This window comes from Serinus canaria, chromosome 2, assembly GCF_022539315.1.
Source record: "Serinus canaria isolate serCan28SL12 chromosome 2, serCan2020, whole genome shotgun sequence".
In the NCBI taxonomy this organism is placed as follows: Eukaryota; Metazoa; Chordata; class Aves; order Passeriformes; family Fringillidae; genus Serinus; species Serinus canaria.
This window is the reverse complement of record NC_066315.1, coordinates 103,191,768-103,208,445: the sequence shown is the minus strand read 5'-3', so window position 1 is coordinate 103,208,445 and position 16,678 is coordinate 103,191,768. Positions and strand designations below refer to the sequence as shown.

Below are 16,678 nucleotides of genomic sequence, written 5' to 3'. Positions count from 1 at the left end.
GCCCTGCCCTGCTGCTGGCTCTGCCTGCAGCGAGAGCTAGGGAAGCCTGAGCAGCTGCTGTTGGCCATGGGAGGCCTCGGGAGCATGTGAGCAGGGTTGGGGCTGGTCAGGCTCAGCAGGAGCAGCTCGCACTGTTCCCAAATCTCCCACCCAAACTATTCTCCACCCAAAGATCTCTCTCTCCTTTCCCCTCCTTCCCACTGGTGGAAGCAGCCTGCCCCCAGCCTCGATGCTTTTGTTCAGTGTCACTTCAGCCCAAAAATCCAACTGACAAAAGAGCAGGAGCTGAGGACGATAGAGGGACATCCCTGTGGTCCTGTCCTCGGTGGGATGGCTTCACATCGGCAGGCCGCTCACTCAAAGTGCTTGAGTTAGATTTTAACAGCCAGGTGAAGCTGAATGCCCATTTCTCACTCTGCCCAGTGAACACCTCTCCTTACAAATAAAGGCGTATTGTACATCCCTCGCTGAGGTAGCCGCCAGCACCCTTCCCATGACAGCGGGCGAAATGAGCCGTCATCGCGCCACGAAAGGAACACCACCACCTCACGGCACCGGTGTCGGGCAGGGCCCCAGGGCTGGCACAAAGGAGTGAACCAGCCTCAGCCTCCCCCGCAGACACCGGGAGCTCAGCACGTCCGCACCGGCCCCACCTGAAGAGTCCGGTGTCCCCTTCCCCGCGGTTCCTGGCTGCCCTCTGCCCCAGCAGCCCAGCTCCCCGGGACCGGGGGGCTCTTCCCCAGCAGCCCGGCCCTCTCATCAGCTTTCCAGGGAGAAAAACTGTGCGGGGGGTGTCGCCGGCCAGCTCGGGCAGGAGCCGGAGAACGGGGGCTGCCCGAGGGGACCCGGGCGCCACATGGGGCCGGGGGCTGCCGCAGGGCTCCTGAGCGGCCGGGGGCTGGAGCGGGGCGGGGGCCGGGGCCGGGGCCGGCCGGCCGGGCGGAGGGGAGCGGCGCCTTGGCCGGAGGGGGGTGCGGAGCCGCCGTGGAGGGCGGAAACGGGGTGGGGGGATTTGCGTCAGTGAGGGAGCTGAGAGCGGGCGGGACGGACGGAGGGACAGACGGACGGAGGGAGCCGGCGGAGAGGCACCGGCCCGCTGCGCTCGCCCGCCACCGCTGCCCGTCGCCCCATGGAGCTGTTCCCGGGGCCCGCGCAGCCCTCGGGATGGGCTCTGCCGCTCCTCCTCGCCCTGGGCGCCGCCGGGCTCAGCCACGGCACCCCGCACCTGCCGTACTCCCGGCCGGGCTCCCGCAGCAAGTGAGTACCGCCCGCCCCGGGGCGCGCTGCGGGACCCGCCGGGCCGGGAGGGCTGCGGAGCCCGGCGTGCCTGACCGACATTGTCCTTCTCCCCAGGAACTGGTGCGCCTACATAGTGAACAAGAACGTGAGCTGCTCGGTGCTGGACGGGACGGAGAGCTACGTCCAGGCCCAGTACAAGTGCGCCTGGAACCAGTTCCCCTGCGAGCCCACCCTGGTGTAAGTAGCGCAAGGGGCGACCTCGGCAGGGAGATCGCTTGGCCATCCGCTGCCAAGCCCCGGCGGGGAAGCGCAGGGAGGCTCCCGGCACCCCAAAGGCGCAGGGCTGCGGCAGGGGGTGCGGAGCGCCCCGAACAAAGCGCTCGCTCATTGCGGACATCGGGCTGCCGGAGCTAATTGGAGCCAGATTGAGTTGCTGCTCCGTGCTGCCGAGAGGGAGCTGCACTGGCACACCTCGTCGGCTCGGAGAGGCGTGCAGGCGGGCGGAAAGCACGCGGGCTGCTTTCCATGGGCGGCTTTGCTGGAGCGCTGGCACCAGGACCGCACCTATGCGCTGCTGGGAGCGCACCTGGGAGCTGCCGGCGCACAGCCGCGCTCAAAACCGGTTTTATTGCTGCTCCGTGGTGCTGGATCGGCGCGTAGAGGGAGAGCCAGGAACGTGAGCCAGCACCTTTACAGTCTGTGTGTCCTTGTCTGTTATCCAGCAAGGGGAGCGGCCAGGGCAGATTTTATAGGGGGTAATATAAAGTTGCTTGTTTGATTTTAATCTTCGTGCGTGCAGTCTGTGGAGTGGCCACCTACAACAAAGTGTGCTACAGCAGGCATTAGGGAACAGATGGATCTCACCTGCTGGCTAATCACATGGAAATCTCATTTCCTCATTTTTCCACTTGAAAAGCAGTAGTATTTACACATTTCTGTTGGAAATGTGTAAATATTACTGCTTTTACTCTAGGTGATACCCACTCTGTGAAACCATTTTAGCATCCCCAGGAAGTCGCTGGAAAGACACCCATAGATTTTCATAGGCTTAGACTTGGGCTGAGGTGATGATGAAGAGTGTTTTACAATAAAGCTGCAGTAACTAGTTTTTATTTTGACATGAAACAGAGATGATGAGACAGATACTGCTAGATCCTGGGTACTACTGAAATAGAACTTCAGACACTGATGTTGCTGCCACCCTGGGGTCCGTGACAATAGGTGTTGGGTGTTTGGCATTCAAATGTGCTGCTTTCTGTTTGTTTGGGTTGTTATTTTCGTTAAAAACCCAGCTTTTCTCTATATAAACACTAGAATTGGAGGGGAAAAAACAAAGACAGCAGACAGCTGAGTAACACTGTCTTGTGTAACTTCCCTTGTTTCCCTTTGGAGTCTTGAGCTGGCCATTTTGGACTTCTGACTGAGTTTGTGGATGTGTAATGGGGTGTGCCCTCTATCCCGAGAAGTCTCTGCAGTGGAGCTACAGAGGCATGAGGAGGGGTTGAAACTGAGCTCTTTAAACACATAAATCACCAAGCATTAAGATAAGGAATTTCAGAGGTGGTAAATTAGGACTTTCATGGACTGTCTGCTAGTAGATGGTGAAGAAAGTGCGAAGGCATTGCTTCTAGCTCAGGAAATTCCTGCACTGAGAGTGTGAGATTATTGGCAGGAGTAACAAGGGGAAGCCCAGTTTGAGCAGGGGGCTGGACTGCTCCATCTCCAGAAGTCCCATCCCTTCCAGATTTCTCTGTGGTTCTCTGAAATGGCATTGTCTGTCCTTGTGCTTCTAAACATCTGGAGTTGGCTGCTGTCAGAGAGAGAATGTGGGGCTGAACAGACATTTGGTCTCACCAGATGTGTCCAGTCTCATGGGGTTTTTTTGTTCTTTTGAGAATGGAATTAGATGCTTATCATAAGACTTTGTTTCCTCTGTTTGACTTTCTTTGGTGAACATCACTGTTATTTTCTTCATAACCAGAATGGCAACTGCAAAACAATTCCTTGTTCTTAACATAAAATATTCCTTATTATTACCATGAAATATATTTCTTCTGACACAGCACCAGCTGATTAACACCAAGGGAAGGTGGAATATCAACATCTTGAAATTCTGTTTTGTGCAAAACTGTTTATAGGTTTTCATTTTATTTTTGTGTCTGTTGCTTATACAATCTCAGTGGCAGAGTAAGAAAGGTCCTAATTCAAAAAGTTTGAAATACATGCCTCAAATCCTGCAAACCCCTAACTTAATTCCTGTGAAAAATATTGTTTCATTCAGAAGGAGTAGGTGCCTGAATAACAAAATGTGTTTATATATGTGTGCTAGCTAATGTTCACAAAAATAAGAGAGAGCTGTAAAACAACAAAGGAATGACTGTGAGGACTTTGTGGAAATTATTCTCTTTTTTTCTCCTTTATACACTTGAACAGAGAACTTGACATGAGCTAAATAGCAGATATTCATGGGAATAAAGTACAGTCCCTGTGTAGTCTCCTCTCGATACCCATGGTTTATCTAAGAGCCCATTCAGCTGCAGACAGTGGGGACAGTGAGATCCAAACAAAACGAAGGATTCCTTAACTGTATCATGGATGTGTGTGTTTTATTACTACTTGAGTACTATTAGGTCTATATTTTAATCTGCTGTTGGTTTATATTAGTTTAAGACCAGATTTAAAGAGCCCATCTAGTGTAGTCTAGGTTATGCATAACAATTACTTAGATTGCAGTGTACAGGGGAGCATTTCACTGCCTTAGGCTTGCAGTGTACTCCTGAATTCCGTGTGTTCTTTGCAGACAAGAGAGTGTATGTTGCAGATATGGATAATAGTCAGCACTGATTTGTCTTTGAATTTTATTTTTTTTTTAAATAGAGAGATCTGGTGATTAGGCCTAAAATCATATGCATGCATGAACCCATTTTATCTACCCTTTAGGCTCATTAAAATATAATTTGTCTGAAGACAAAAACCCTAAAGCCCCCTGTTGGAATGACTACACTTCCATGATTGTTAACTGTAAATTCAGTTTGGCTGCAGAGTGTATATCCTGAAAGGTTAAGTTGAAATGCAGGAAATTATTACACTTCATTGTTTAACTGCTTTATGGGTACTTGGGCTCAACAGTGCATTTCCTTGCTGAAAAGTTGGTGAATACTTTGGCTGATTAAGGTGTCAGGGATGAATGTGAGTTGAAGTGTGGCTGCTTAAGAGATAGGAAGAGAGAGAGTAGAAAGAAAGAGCAGAAATACCCTTTGAAGTATGTTCCCTTTGAAGTGTGAGAGGCTCCTGATTTATTTTTCTTAAAACTGTGACTAGCAAAGGAAAGAGAAACTTTGTTATTAGTGGGTTACTGGGCTGAAAGGTACAAAAATATTAGTTTATACTCACTAGAAAGAGCTTGGATGTTTTGAAATTTAATATTGCTTCATAAATAATTGGCCCCTTGCCGCTTCTTTTGTCATGAATTTCCATTCCTAGCTTTCCTATGAATGGTTTGGTAACTTAATTAGCAATAACACCAACTTGTTGCTAGTAGCATTATCTATTTCTAAAAGAAAAAATGTGTTGCCTTTCTGGTTAGATCCTACACACTCCTTAGGGTTGTGGCTTGTTTGGGACATCCTCTTGTCACTATAGCTGGTTGAGGGTAGGATGCTGTCATAGCAGTTGTTTGTTTTGCCCCTTGTTCTGTAGAGTGTGTGGGTACACCAGAGGTGCACCAGTTTATGTCCCAGCACTTTTGGGAAAAGCTGCTTCCATTAGTAAGGTTTTGATTTTAAAGTCTGAAGTGAACTGAAGTTGCTGAATGTTTTCTGGGACATTTTCTGGGTTTGTGTCTTTCCTATAGAACTGCAAACAGGCCTTCCTCCTACAAGGTCATAAATAATAATTAATAAAAATTATCTTGGTAAGAACTTCTATGCAATCCCCTCATAGCCCCCAGCTAACACCAGAACTAGCTTCCAGCTTAGATAAGGTTGCTCAGGGACTTGAAGAAAGGATGTTTTATCAGATCTCCTAATTCATGTACCAGCCCCCATTAATTATGCTTAAGTGAGTAAAGATATTTGTGTGCTCAGGTCAGGTCATCTGTCTTTAGCTTGTGAGTTGTGAGTTTCATGGTTTAATGTAAACTTCTCATATTAACACTAATGATACATGTGTACTAAGTAAGCCCATTATTTCATTTAGAAAATGACAGAAAATGATTAATGAAGCAGCAGATAAATTAGCAAGACTCTCCAAATCTCTCACTGAGCAATATTTTCCAACTTCTTGTCATTTTGTACTTTCAAATGATCATAAATAAGCCCAGTCCAAACTAATCACAATTTTATTCATGGCCCAGAAGATTCAAAGCACAAGATTGAAATGACTTGTGAGAATGTTACTAAAAGTTTTCTGCATTCATAAACATCAGAACAAATTACTACTTATGAGCAAAACACTGCTTTTAATCAGCAGCATTCTGCATTTATTAACAATATATTACTGGGTAAAAATGGAAATTTTTATAGCTGAAAACCCTCACGTGAGACATCCAGTTCAAGTTGAATGGCTTCATCCATCTGGCAACCCCAGAATGACCTGGGTGGAGCACATCAGCCCCAGTCTAGGAACATATAGGAAATCCTCATGTAGTTTTCAACCTTCCAACAGTCCCAATGGAGTTTTCTCTGAGAGTGTTCTGTTGCTAGAAATCAAGCATGCAGATCAGTGCCAGAGTGCTCAGCACCAGGCAGGAGCAAACCTCAGATGTACAAGTCAGCACAGATTGAGCCTGTGCTTGGCACTGGCTTCCAGCAATACATATCTCACGAAAAAAACTTTCAGGATGCACAAAAACCTTGAAGGGAAAGCGAGAGCTGTTTAATGTTTCCCCTCCAAGTATCTATAAAGGTCTTCAGGACTTTCTTTCCAACTTTGTGTATTTTGTACGAAGCAGAATTTCTTTGTACAGGCTCCAGCTAGCTGACTACATAGGGAGGTTAGCCTAGGGGCTTGTGCATTGAAAACAGTAAGGAAACTTAAAAAACTTTAGTCTCCTGGAGTGCTTGTTTGAAAATCTTTGAGATCCTGCTGGGTGTGGTAAGTTTTCCTGGCTGTCTCCCCAAGCCTGAAATTGTGCATCTCTGTCTCCACACATTGAATGCAGCAGAGTCTTTCTTCTCTGTGAACTGGACAGAGAATTTTCATTTCACACATCATTTGAGTTTGTTGCAATAATGTAAAAAAAAAAAATAAAAAATCCCATGCTGCTCCTCACTTCACATTAATGAGATAAGTCAAAGTTTCATGCTTTTCTGGTTTGAGAAATGTGTGGCCTGGAGGTCTGGGGCCTCTTCTGTTAAGCACCAAACTGTTGCCAAAGCAATAAATTTTTATTTGCAGGGAGCTGCTGAGCCATTTAGGTGTATTTCATCATAAATCACCCAAATAATCAAGGAACATTTTGTACCATTAGACAGTGGGCAGTGTCACTTTTACACATTGGGGATATTATGACTCCCATCTGACTTCATTTTTGCATTAGCAGCTCATCTTTCCCTTCTGGTTCACTTTTAACTTGGTGTCTTGAAAAGTAACAGCTCTCAAAACAATGCTCCGTTTTATTCTCAAAGTTGGGGTCCCATTTAATCCCACAGGTTAGCTCTTGTCTTCCTGAAAGTATTGGTTATTTGTTTCATCTGGGTATATTTTCAAATAATCTCTCAGCAGCAGCTCTTTCTAGAACATTCTAGAAAACAGCTTATTTCATGGGCAGAGAAGCAGAAGAGATATTATTGGAGCTCAGCTTTTCAGGCAGCCTTATCAGCAGCAGGGCTCTGCATCCTCACTTCATCTCTCCACTCGTGTAAGGTGAGAAATTTGCTCCCTGCTGCTGGGAGAGGCAGGTGATGATGTTGTAAACATATAACCTGTTCCATCACTGAGCACATCACATTGCCACTCTACAAAACCTCTCTGAAATCCTTTTGAAAGGGCTGTCTTTTCAGGGTTCTCCTATCCTGTTCTGTTTAAGTGGGATTTTAATAGCTTGCTGTCAGTCTTTTACCATGGGTTTGACTGGCATTTCAGCAGTGTAAATCCCAAGACTGAAGCTGTGCCTTGAGCTTTGCACAGGCTGTCTCTGGCTCTGAGTTACTGAAATGCATCCTATGTCCTTGTTTTTCTGCTCATAAGAAGAGAATGCCTACCTAGTGATAATTTATGAACATTAAGAGTATTAACATTTTAAACTTCCGTGCATTTCCTACTGGACTTGAGTGGTCAGCTTTTGAAAATAAAATCCTTGGCAGCCAAGAGAGAGTTAGATAGGCAGGTATTTGTGTGTGTGTGTGTGAAGATATATGTACAACAAGAAAAGATCACTAGTATGAGACACGAGGTCAAATTTCAGAGTACAGTCCCTTGGTTCTTTCTTCCAACAAAAAACCATTTATCTCCCAAGAGAGAAAACTGTAGTTTGAATCTCATCTTATTTTGATAGAAGAATTCCAGCTGAGTGGCATAAAACCCATTGAATAAGTAGTGAACAATGGCACTTTTGGAGACTTTGAAATGAAACCATGTGGTGTTGCCTGAGAATAGTTGAATGTTTTTGTTTTCTACCAGTTCCTGTAATCTTCTGTCGTTCTTACTGAAGAAAACACAAACTGCAGTAAAATTCAGCCAGATTCTCTCAGATGTATTGAAAAAGTGTTCAGTGTTGAAGACAACAAGGTACCAGAGACCAGGCTGTAGCAAACTGACTGGGGCAGCATGATTGGCTGCTTCTTCCCTGGTACCATGAGATGAGATGATAATTTTATTTAGGGATAGACAAGCACAACTTTTTCCTTCCTTGCATGAATGAGTAATGCAATCACCTGTGCCACGTCTCTGCCCACTTAGCAATTTCTTCCAGATGGAAGGCCATCTTCTCCCTTCATGCTCTCCAGGTAGCGTGAAGCCACCAAGTAAAAATAACCAATGGAAAAAAGTACTGAGTCTCTAAAATGTTCATTCCTGTTTTATGAAACATTCAGTAAATTACAGTGCCTTCATAGTCAGATACTAAAGCACTCTTTGCAGTGATCTGGATGGGTGATTTCTTGGGTTTGTTTAGAGCAGGTAATTATGTTCTTGTGGATGCAGAGTGCTTTGACTCATTCCCTTGCTCTCCTTTAGTTTCTTCCCTGTTAATCCTCTCAGCCAGTAGCAGTTTTTTGTTTGGGATTTAGCTCACAACAGATCTGGTACAAATGTTGGTCATGCTACACATGACTGCAAAATTTATTAAGAACTCCCTTGTGGCCCTGTGCAAGCCTGGAGAAGCTGAACCTCCATGGTCACATGCACCGGTGATGCTTGTCATAATTTAATACTTTCCACAGGAGTGCCTCAAAACTTTGTTTCTCCCAGCACAAAAAAAAATTTAAACGCTCTCTTCTTGCTTTTCATCATATATATTTTATTTTGATTATTATGTTATCCAAAGGCCTTTGAAGATCTTCAGTCTAGATGGCTAAGAGTGGACCAGGCGCTGGACTAGTGTCTAAGGTCGGTGGCATTTTTCTCAAGAAGATGTAATTGCCCAGACTCCAATGCCTGTAAAGACATTTACTGACTTCCTTTATATACATTTTAGAAAGAAAAAATGCCAGGTAAAGGAAAATTAGCAGTGTAAAGATAAAACTTGCTTAAGACCGTCTGTAAGAAGCAGCTTAATGTCTCTAATGCCAGGTGGAAATGGAAAATTATTTTGGGATGCCAGAGGATTCTTTTAAAATAGACTTTTGCTGCATTGTATAATTGGGATTTATTACAGCCTTGATGGCTTGCTGTCACTCAACACCTAGACTTCTGTAGGTGTTAAACTTCTGTTTATCTATTTGCATCAAAACATCTTTTTGCTGCTTGCTGTAAATGCCTTAGGATAAATTCTTAGGAGAGACACATTTTTCTCAAATTAAGCTCATCTGTGGGCTGAAACACAAGCTAGCTGCTGGTGCTGCTGCATCGTGACAAGGTAATCAAAGAACACAAAACAAAGGTGGGATTTGCTTCACCCTGACCCAAACTGTCTGCCCTGTGTGCAGAGGGATGAATCTGAGTGTGGAGCTTAGACGGGCAGTGGTGGTGACACAGGCACAAGTCAGTGCTGTCCAGCACACTCTGTAGGCAGTAGGACTTTAGGGCGAGATGCAGCCCTGTTTTGACTCTGCTGGCTGTGTGGACTACTGCTGTTGGCCTTCATGGAAATACAGACAACTAAAACCTGTCCTTACCTACCCACGAGGCACCTGAAATCCAGGTGAGTGCTGAAACTCACTGTGACAGACAACTGCTAAAATCTACCAAGATTTTGGTGGAACTAGGATTTCTGCCACCATCTGTAGGGAGTACAAATAAGCTTGCATGTTTGGGAAGCAAGAAACATGGGATCAACTGGTTCTAGTTCAGCATTTGTATAGCATAAACAGCCAATAAGGTATATTTTCAGCCTACAAAATAAAAAATGTTTGGTCAAAATATGATTGCATTTAATTGCATCTTCTAGGTAGTGTTTTTGGGTGGTGTCTATATGCCACTTCTGTGCTCCCATTGCAATATGTTGGAGATTTGGATTTGGAGATGGCTATAGGGACTATATAACTATAGTATAACTGTATAAATATAACTAGCAGATGATGCAACTTACAAAGAATGTGTCTACATGCAATAAAAATGTTAAATGGTGTAGATTTGATATCTTCTATTTTATAAAGACAGAAATTTGCAGGCTGCTGAAGTCGTGGGACTTGTTCCAAACACTACAGAATTTTGGACCAACCTTGAAGCTTTGTGCTCAGAGTAAACATTTTGTACGCTGCTTGTGTAGAAACATGCTGATTCTGTGGTCCCTTCCTCGCAGTGAGGATGTGGTGGCACTTATCTCATTGCATTTCCCAAAAGGTTGAATGTTAATATCCAGTTACAGAGCTGAGCCATATGTTTTCCCACCAGTTTTGTCCAAATGTTTCTGATTTGTTTTATCGCTATTAGGTGACATTCCAAATATCAGTGTTAACTGTTTCCTTCTGTGGTTTAGCACCGTGAGAATACAATAGCTCATTCCCCAGTGAAAATGTCCAGCAACTGCAGCAAACATGGGTTTTTAATTAAGCATTTTCCTATGGAAGTACTTCTCTCTCAAAGAAGAGGAATATTTGAGTGCTGTTGTCACCCTGTACATCTTCATTTCAGCTGTGAAACACTTAAGATAATAAAAGTGGAGGTTTGTATTTGTGTTCTGGGTGTGATCAGCATGTTGAGTTCATGGCAAAGGTAGAAAACGTGGGTAGTTACAATCCTGTTGTGGAAAAACTCCAAAAACTCAGCTCTTCCTATGTTCTCTGTTGTAATAAAAGATTAGAGACAGTTGATATTTGACCTTTATTCATGCCTTATAAAAGAATTATTTCAGTATTTAGCTCAATTCATCAAGAGATTATGACCATCATCTTGGACTTGAAGTCCACAGGAGAATGGAGTGACCAGGCACAGTAAATGCTGGTGTGTTATATGCAACTTCTAACCACATAAGAAATAACTGTTTTTAAAATAGTTTTCAAGAATACTTGTACAAGTAATTGTGTTTATTAACACTTATTTGAATAGCTGAAATCCAAGTCAGCCAGAAGAAGATTTGATGTTTTACTGGTTTTGAATTGCATTGCAGCATATAAAGGTGTAAAAGTGGAGCCTCAATTTTTAAGATACTTAGTAAACTTTTGTGGACCCTTTTGACAAAATTGCCTCACTAGATAACTCTGTAAAGAGTCACACCTGCCAGATAAACGATGAGAAACTTGATGTTACATTCCAACCATGTATCTTTATAGAGAAGGAACATTTTGTCTGGCTGGCTACCTTGAGTACATTTTGTGTGTTTTGTATGTTTGTGATTGTGTATTTTAAGTTTGCTCTGACTGTGAGTGAGTAGTTGGATTCAGAATACTGCAGATTTAAATAAAGACATGTTTTAATTTGTACACTGTGATAGTTCCCAGTCTTTTGTCTTTCACATGCATAGAATCACAAATTAAGGATGCGGTCCCTGGGAGAAAATTATGGTTTGTTTTGTTAGAATTGTAACCAACAACATAATTTTGTTCAGTGCTGTTAGACTGCTATATCCTAGCAAAACCCTGGAAGTCTCCAGCTCCTCCACTGAAATTCACTGAGTGAGCAAAGTTCTGACTTTAAAAAGCATTTATATAATTGGGAAATCCCTGGGACTGGGTGCATGCTGGTGGCTGTCATTTGTCAGTGCAGCTGGATGGTGCTGTCACAGTGACACTGCTCCTTGCAACTTGCACAGCAGTTGGGCTTGAAGAATGTCATTGGTAGAGAAGCTGTAGCAGAGAAACTTTGATTTTTAAGAAATGTTTATGGGACTGTATTCAAATTAGAGAAGTGCTAGTGTAAGTTCCTGTTTCCTAGCCTTACATGTCTAGTATTCCTGGAGGAAATGGGAGTAGCTGTGTGATTCATTCAGCTGGGCTGGCAGTATAGAGAAGTAGTTCCTAGCAAGTAAATCCCAGCTGAATTTTTGAGCCATCCAGGAGTATAGCTGTCTTCTTACCACAGTTCACAGTGTGAATATGAAAGCTGTTCTAGACCCAGATTTTGAAATATTTGGATTCTAGCTTATTTTGCCTCTAGGAAAATTGTGGTGTAGGATTCAGGTTAATCTGTATTTGATGTACCATATCTGAAAACAAAACAGTTCCGATTTGTGTTGTTTCAAACTTGAAAGAATTTTTTAGAAGTGGACTGTTTTTCAAAATTTTTTAAAATTAAATCGTATTTAGGCATTCTATGCCTATTACGATCAGGAAGCTATAAAACACAGACAAGTGAGAATGTCAAACATGCCTGGTTTTTATTTTTAAGATGGAGTTTGGGTAAGTTTTTAATTTTTGACTTTGGAAAAATATTAAGTTTGATTTATTTTTATTTGTTTATATTCTTCTTTTGTATTTGATTGTTTTTTAATATTCCTCTGACTGTTGAAGCCATCTGAAAGTGTCTATATTGATGAATATGACTACAGAGAAGGTATTAAAAGAGAAAATTGTCAGAAACATGATGGAAAATCCTCACCGTGTAATTTGAGTGAAGAAGAGCACATTTTGCATATAAGTAATTCTTACTCATTTTATAAAATTTGTTTCAGCTGTATTCTTAAAACTTTGCTGGGAAAAAAGAGAAATTTGGCATTTGAAAATAACCAAAATACTGTATTTTTCAGGAAGGGGTTTGGCCCTGAAAGTAAAAAGAGGAACACACACAAGCTAGGAGCAGTTAAGTGTTTTATGGAAATCATACAGAAGTATGTACAACCATTTCCGGCATGGGAAAACTGATCTGGAAGTTCAGAGTTTGCATTTCAGTAATGTGGTGGTTGTGAGAGAGGTTGTAATGACTCTGAAAACCACTTCAAAACACTAAAGTATCTAGCTAATCCCGTTTCTCCTGACTCTGGCAGCTAGCTGGAAGGAAAGGATTCAAACCCAAATTATCTACAGAAGATGTGGTTTGATACTTTAGATAAGGGAGAAAGAGAAGGAAGTTTCTGGGTGGCCGGGATATTGTTCTCCCCTGTGGTGCCCTCTACATTGCACTCTTCTATTTAATTTTTAAAGCACTTTACCATTGGGATTTCTGTACTTTGTAAACAGGATTCAGCAGATGTTTAAGTGAAAACTGTAGAAGAAATGATGAGCTGGAATGAAGTCTACAGCTGTTTCATATATGGTGTTCAGAAGGTATAAAAGGATTGGAAACCCTCCCTGAGTTTGCACTCTCCAAGTCAGAGCCTGAAAAGCTGACAGGCACAGCAAACCCCTGCAGTTATGAGCAGCTCATAGACAGAAATACAGCACAGACTGACCCTGCCTTCCTATGCAGATCCACAGAAGAACAGAATCCAGAGAGGCTTAGTAGTACAAATTACTCTTGGCCCAGAAATACTTGGAAAAAATATGATTGTCTCTAGTGAAAGTAGCTTTTACCCCTTAAATGAGAAGTCATAGATCAAATAACAATGCAAAATAACACCGAGTATTTCCCAAGTGCAGAAATTAGTCAATATTGTGGCAGAATTGGGAAAGATACATTTGGAAAAGAAACAAAGCCATAATTAGTAGTTAATATTTTAGGCACACCACCACAAGTTTGTTAGTCAGCTTGCCAAAAAGGGACAGCAAATGGCTGTCAGATGGGGGACATTATATTAAGATTGTGTATCTGACATATGTTGAATAAAATTGAATAAAATTTCAGCAACTATTTGCATGCATGGCAGGAGAAGCTTTGAAGAGTAACAGTAAGCTCACTCTCATTCTGAAACTTTCAATAGGAAATGTTTCACAGTCTGTAAGATTTACTTATTTCCATTTGGTAGATGATTACTGATTTTTTATTTTTTTTTTTGACCAGTTAGGAATTTTGGATGTTAATAGCATGCCATGTTCAGTGAAATAGGTGACTTTTGTGTGATAGCATGGCTGCTTCTGGTGCTGTTTTGTCCTGTGTTCTCTCTGTCCCAGGATACACTCCCTGTGAGCCCAGCCAGGCTATGGCTAAAACCTCTTACAGAGCTCCTGTAGATTTCTTTGCTGCTGTCCTGCATTTATTCTGATGGTATTACTGTTTAGGGACACATCAGCTGTGAAATGAGCCTGCAAACTGTTCCAATCTGAAATAATCTGAAGGATAAAAGATCTGAAAAAGCCTTAGGGAAATTGGTAGTATGATGCTAGTTTAACTGCGAGAAAGGAATTCACAGGAGAAACTGGGATGACTTACTGTTTCTGTGTGTTTCAAGAATACCATTTTATAGAGCTCAGGTGGCAAACCCCTGTTTTACTCATTTGCCTCATGTCTCAATCTGAAATGAGCTGTACTTTAAATTGATTTAGTTTTTATCCAATAGCATGGGCTCTGCTTATGCTCTGCTGGGATTCCATAGTGTCTGACTGCAGCTGAACACGTGGGATGTGTTTCAAGGGAAGCTAGGGAAGAAGTTTATGGTTAAAGAAAATTGCACAGCCAAAATTAGTTTGTCATTTATTAACTTTTGAGTGGCCAATCAGGGAAGCTCAAGGTTGTATGTACATAATGGGTGTATAGGTTTGTCTGCCACCCTCTTCAACTAAACTGATGAAGTAGGAAAGAGTTGTAGTGTTTCATCTGATTCCTTCTTTCGTGTCCTTGTCAGACTCACACTTCCAGCATTTTGTCCTTCTCTGGAATACCCCTCCCAGCTTTGACTGTGCTGTATATATGGGTTCTGAGGAATGGTTTAAGTGGAGACTGTGGAAATGCAAATGGAGCAAAGCAGGCAGAAGCATTTTTTGATGTTCAGAAGAGCCCTGGGAGGGGAGGGTTCCAATGAAAAGTTAGGGGAAAAACATTTTGAATTTGTAGTCTAAGACACTGGTGGTCATGGGTACTGTCAGTGGTGTCTGATGAGTTGTACCTTCACTTGCCACAACATTTTGTCCTTCTGCTCATACATGAAAGCCTCTATTCCATTGCTCCCTATCATGACTGTGTTGAGTGGAGGCAGCTTTAAAACCTAGACAGAAACATTTGTTCATTTGATGTTTAAAGCAGGAAATGAGTAATAGCTGTAAGTATTTGATTTTCATTATGAAAAGTCCCCAAACCTATTTTAATTTTAACTTTAATCTAACTAGCAGCTTAGGTTATGGATTGTTTAAAAAGCTCTCTGTTTTGGCAGATACCGAACGAGTTTCAGACCTCGGTACACAGTTGCATATAAGACAGTGACAGAGCTGGAATGGAGATGTTGTCCTGGCTACAAAGGGGAGGACTGCAGGGAAGGACCTGCAGAAAAGCCAAACACTGCTCGTCGTCCCACAACACCAGCGAGAGCTGCCGTGAAGAAGGGCACAGGTAACTTTTTGTCTGAATTTTGGTATGCACAGTCACGTCTGGTTTCTTGTTTTGTCTTCTAAGGATAAGAATCATTATGGTTTCTACTGCTGGCAGGTACAAAAGCCATGTGAAAGATTCTGTGCAGTGGGGAAATAATAGCCAGGCAATAGCAGTCCTGATACAGAGAATTTCCTGAAGAATAACAGAGGAAGGGGCTGGCTGGAAATGCCAGCTGGCTGCTCATGGTTCCAGAAAACCTTTGGGTAAAGACTGTGGGTTTTGTAAGAATTTACAGCAGGTTTTCTTTGTGGTTTCTCCAATGTTCAGGAAAAAAAAAAAAGATTATTACTAAAACAGAAAAAAAACCCTTATACTAATTCTAATGATAAAAAATCAAGGTGGTTTTGCATAGGGTTCCTTGCAGCTTCACAATGTGTTGTTTGAGACTGTAAAGATTTTACAGAGTCACATTAGATTATGTACCTTAATAATGAGGAGTAAGGGAATAAGTGTGGATAAGCTTCTACTTCTGAAAAAATATTTTAAAGAATGAATGATGTTTGTGTAAGTTACTGTCTTCTGAAAGGGCAAGAAGGAATGCTGTTACTGCCATATTATGCCTTTTCTCCATTAAGAAAAAATGATAAACAGATGTTTCCTTCTGAAGGACTTTTTCCAACATAATTGGAGATTAGTGTCACATATAGCACTTAGTCAGATTTCCACATGTGTTTTCTGTGTGGTGGAATGTATTGAATGACTGAATACATGGCTTCAAACTCATAGATTATATACCTGCTTTAAAAATGAGCTTTTTAATTATTTTATTACTTGACCTAAAATATTAATTCCAAAAGATGATAATAAAACATGGTGATATCTGTATCCCTCTCCTCTCTTCTAGGCAAAATTAAAAATTACTTTTGACTTTTCCTGCAGTTTATCCTTTCTTGACCTCTGATAATGTTTTTTTTGTGGGTTTTTGTTCTGGATTTTCTGCAGTTGTTACACATTTTTGTGAAACTGAACATCCAGATTTGTACATGGCATTGTAAATGAGGTCCTACTAATCACAAGATTCAGATTAATTAACTGATTTATGATAGATTACAGATATAAGTCTTCTCTTTCTGATTTTCATTCAATGGTGATAACTTATTTTAATCTAACAGTTTTGAATGTGTAAATTTTACACTTTTATACATGTTTTTATTGCCTACTTAAATATATGCCAAATAATTAGGTATTTGTGAAACAAGTGTGATAACTGGAGTGTCTTGCAGAGCCCCATGTCATATATGGGATGTATATTTGGCTCCCTGGTCAGTAAAACACGGAAGCACAAACCCACTTCAGGCACATAAATGACTGCTGCTGAAGTTTTCAGTGGGAATTCAGGGGCAAGTTATTGTTATAGGAGGAGCAGTGGTTCTAAGGTGATGTGTATGGACCTGTATTGGTCTGCTATATATGGCATAGCTTAGATCCATTGCTGAACAGG

The 16,678-nt window shown here is 42.1% G+C and overlaps 1 protein-coding gene across 1 annotated transcript in view; it reads left to right on the top strand.

The window, feature by feature from the left end:
* Positions 1–1,103: 1,103 nt before the first annotated feature.
* EMILIN2 (elastin microfibril interfacer 2) overlaps positions 1,104–16,678 on the top strand; it is a 33,705-nt gene continuing 18,130 nt past the window's right edge. The window contains exons 1-3 of the mRNA XM_030234933.2: positions 1,104–1,257; positions 1,354–1,476; positions 15,020–15,195. Coding sequence (XP_030090793.2) covers positions 1,130–1,257; positions 1,354–1,476; positions 15,020–15,195 — 427 coding nt within the window. The 5' untranslated portion in view covers positions 1,104–1,129. The remainder of the gene's footprint in view (positions 1,258–1,353; positions 1,477–15,019; positions 15,196–16,678) is intronic.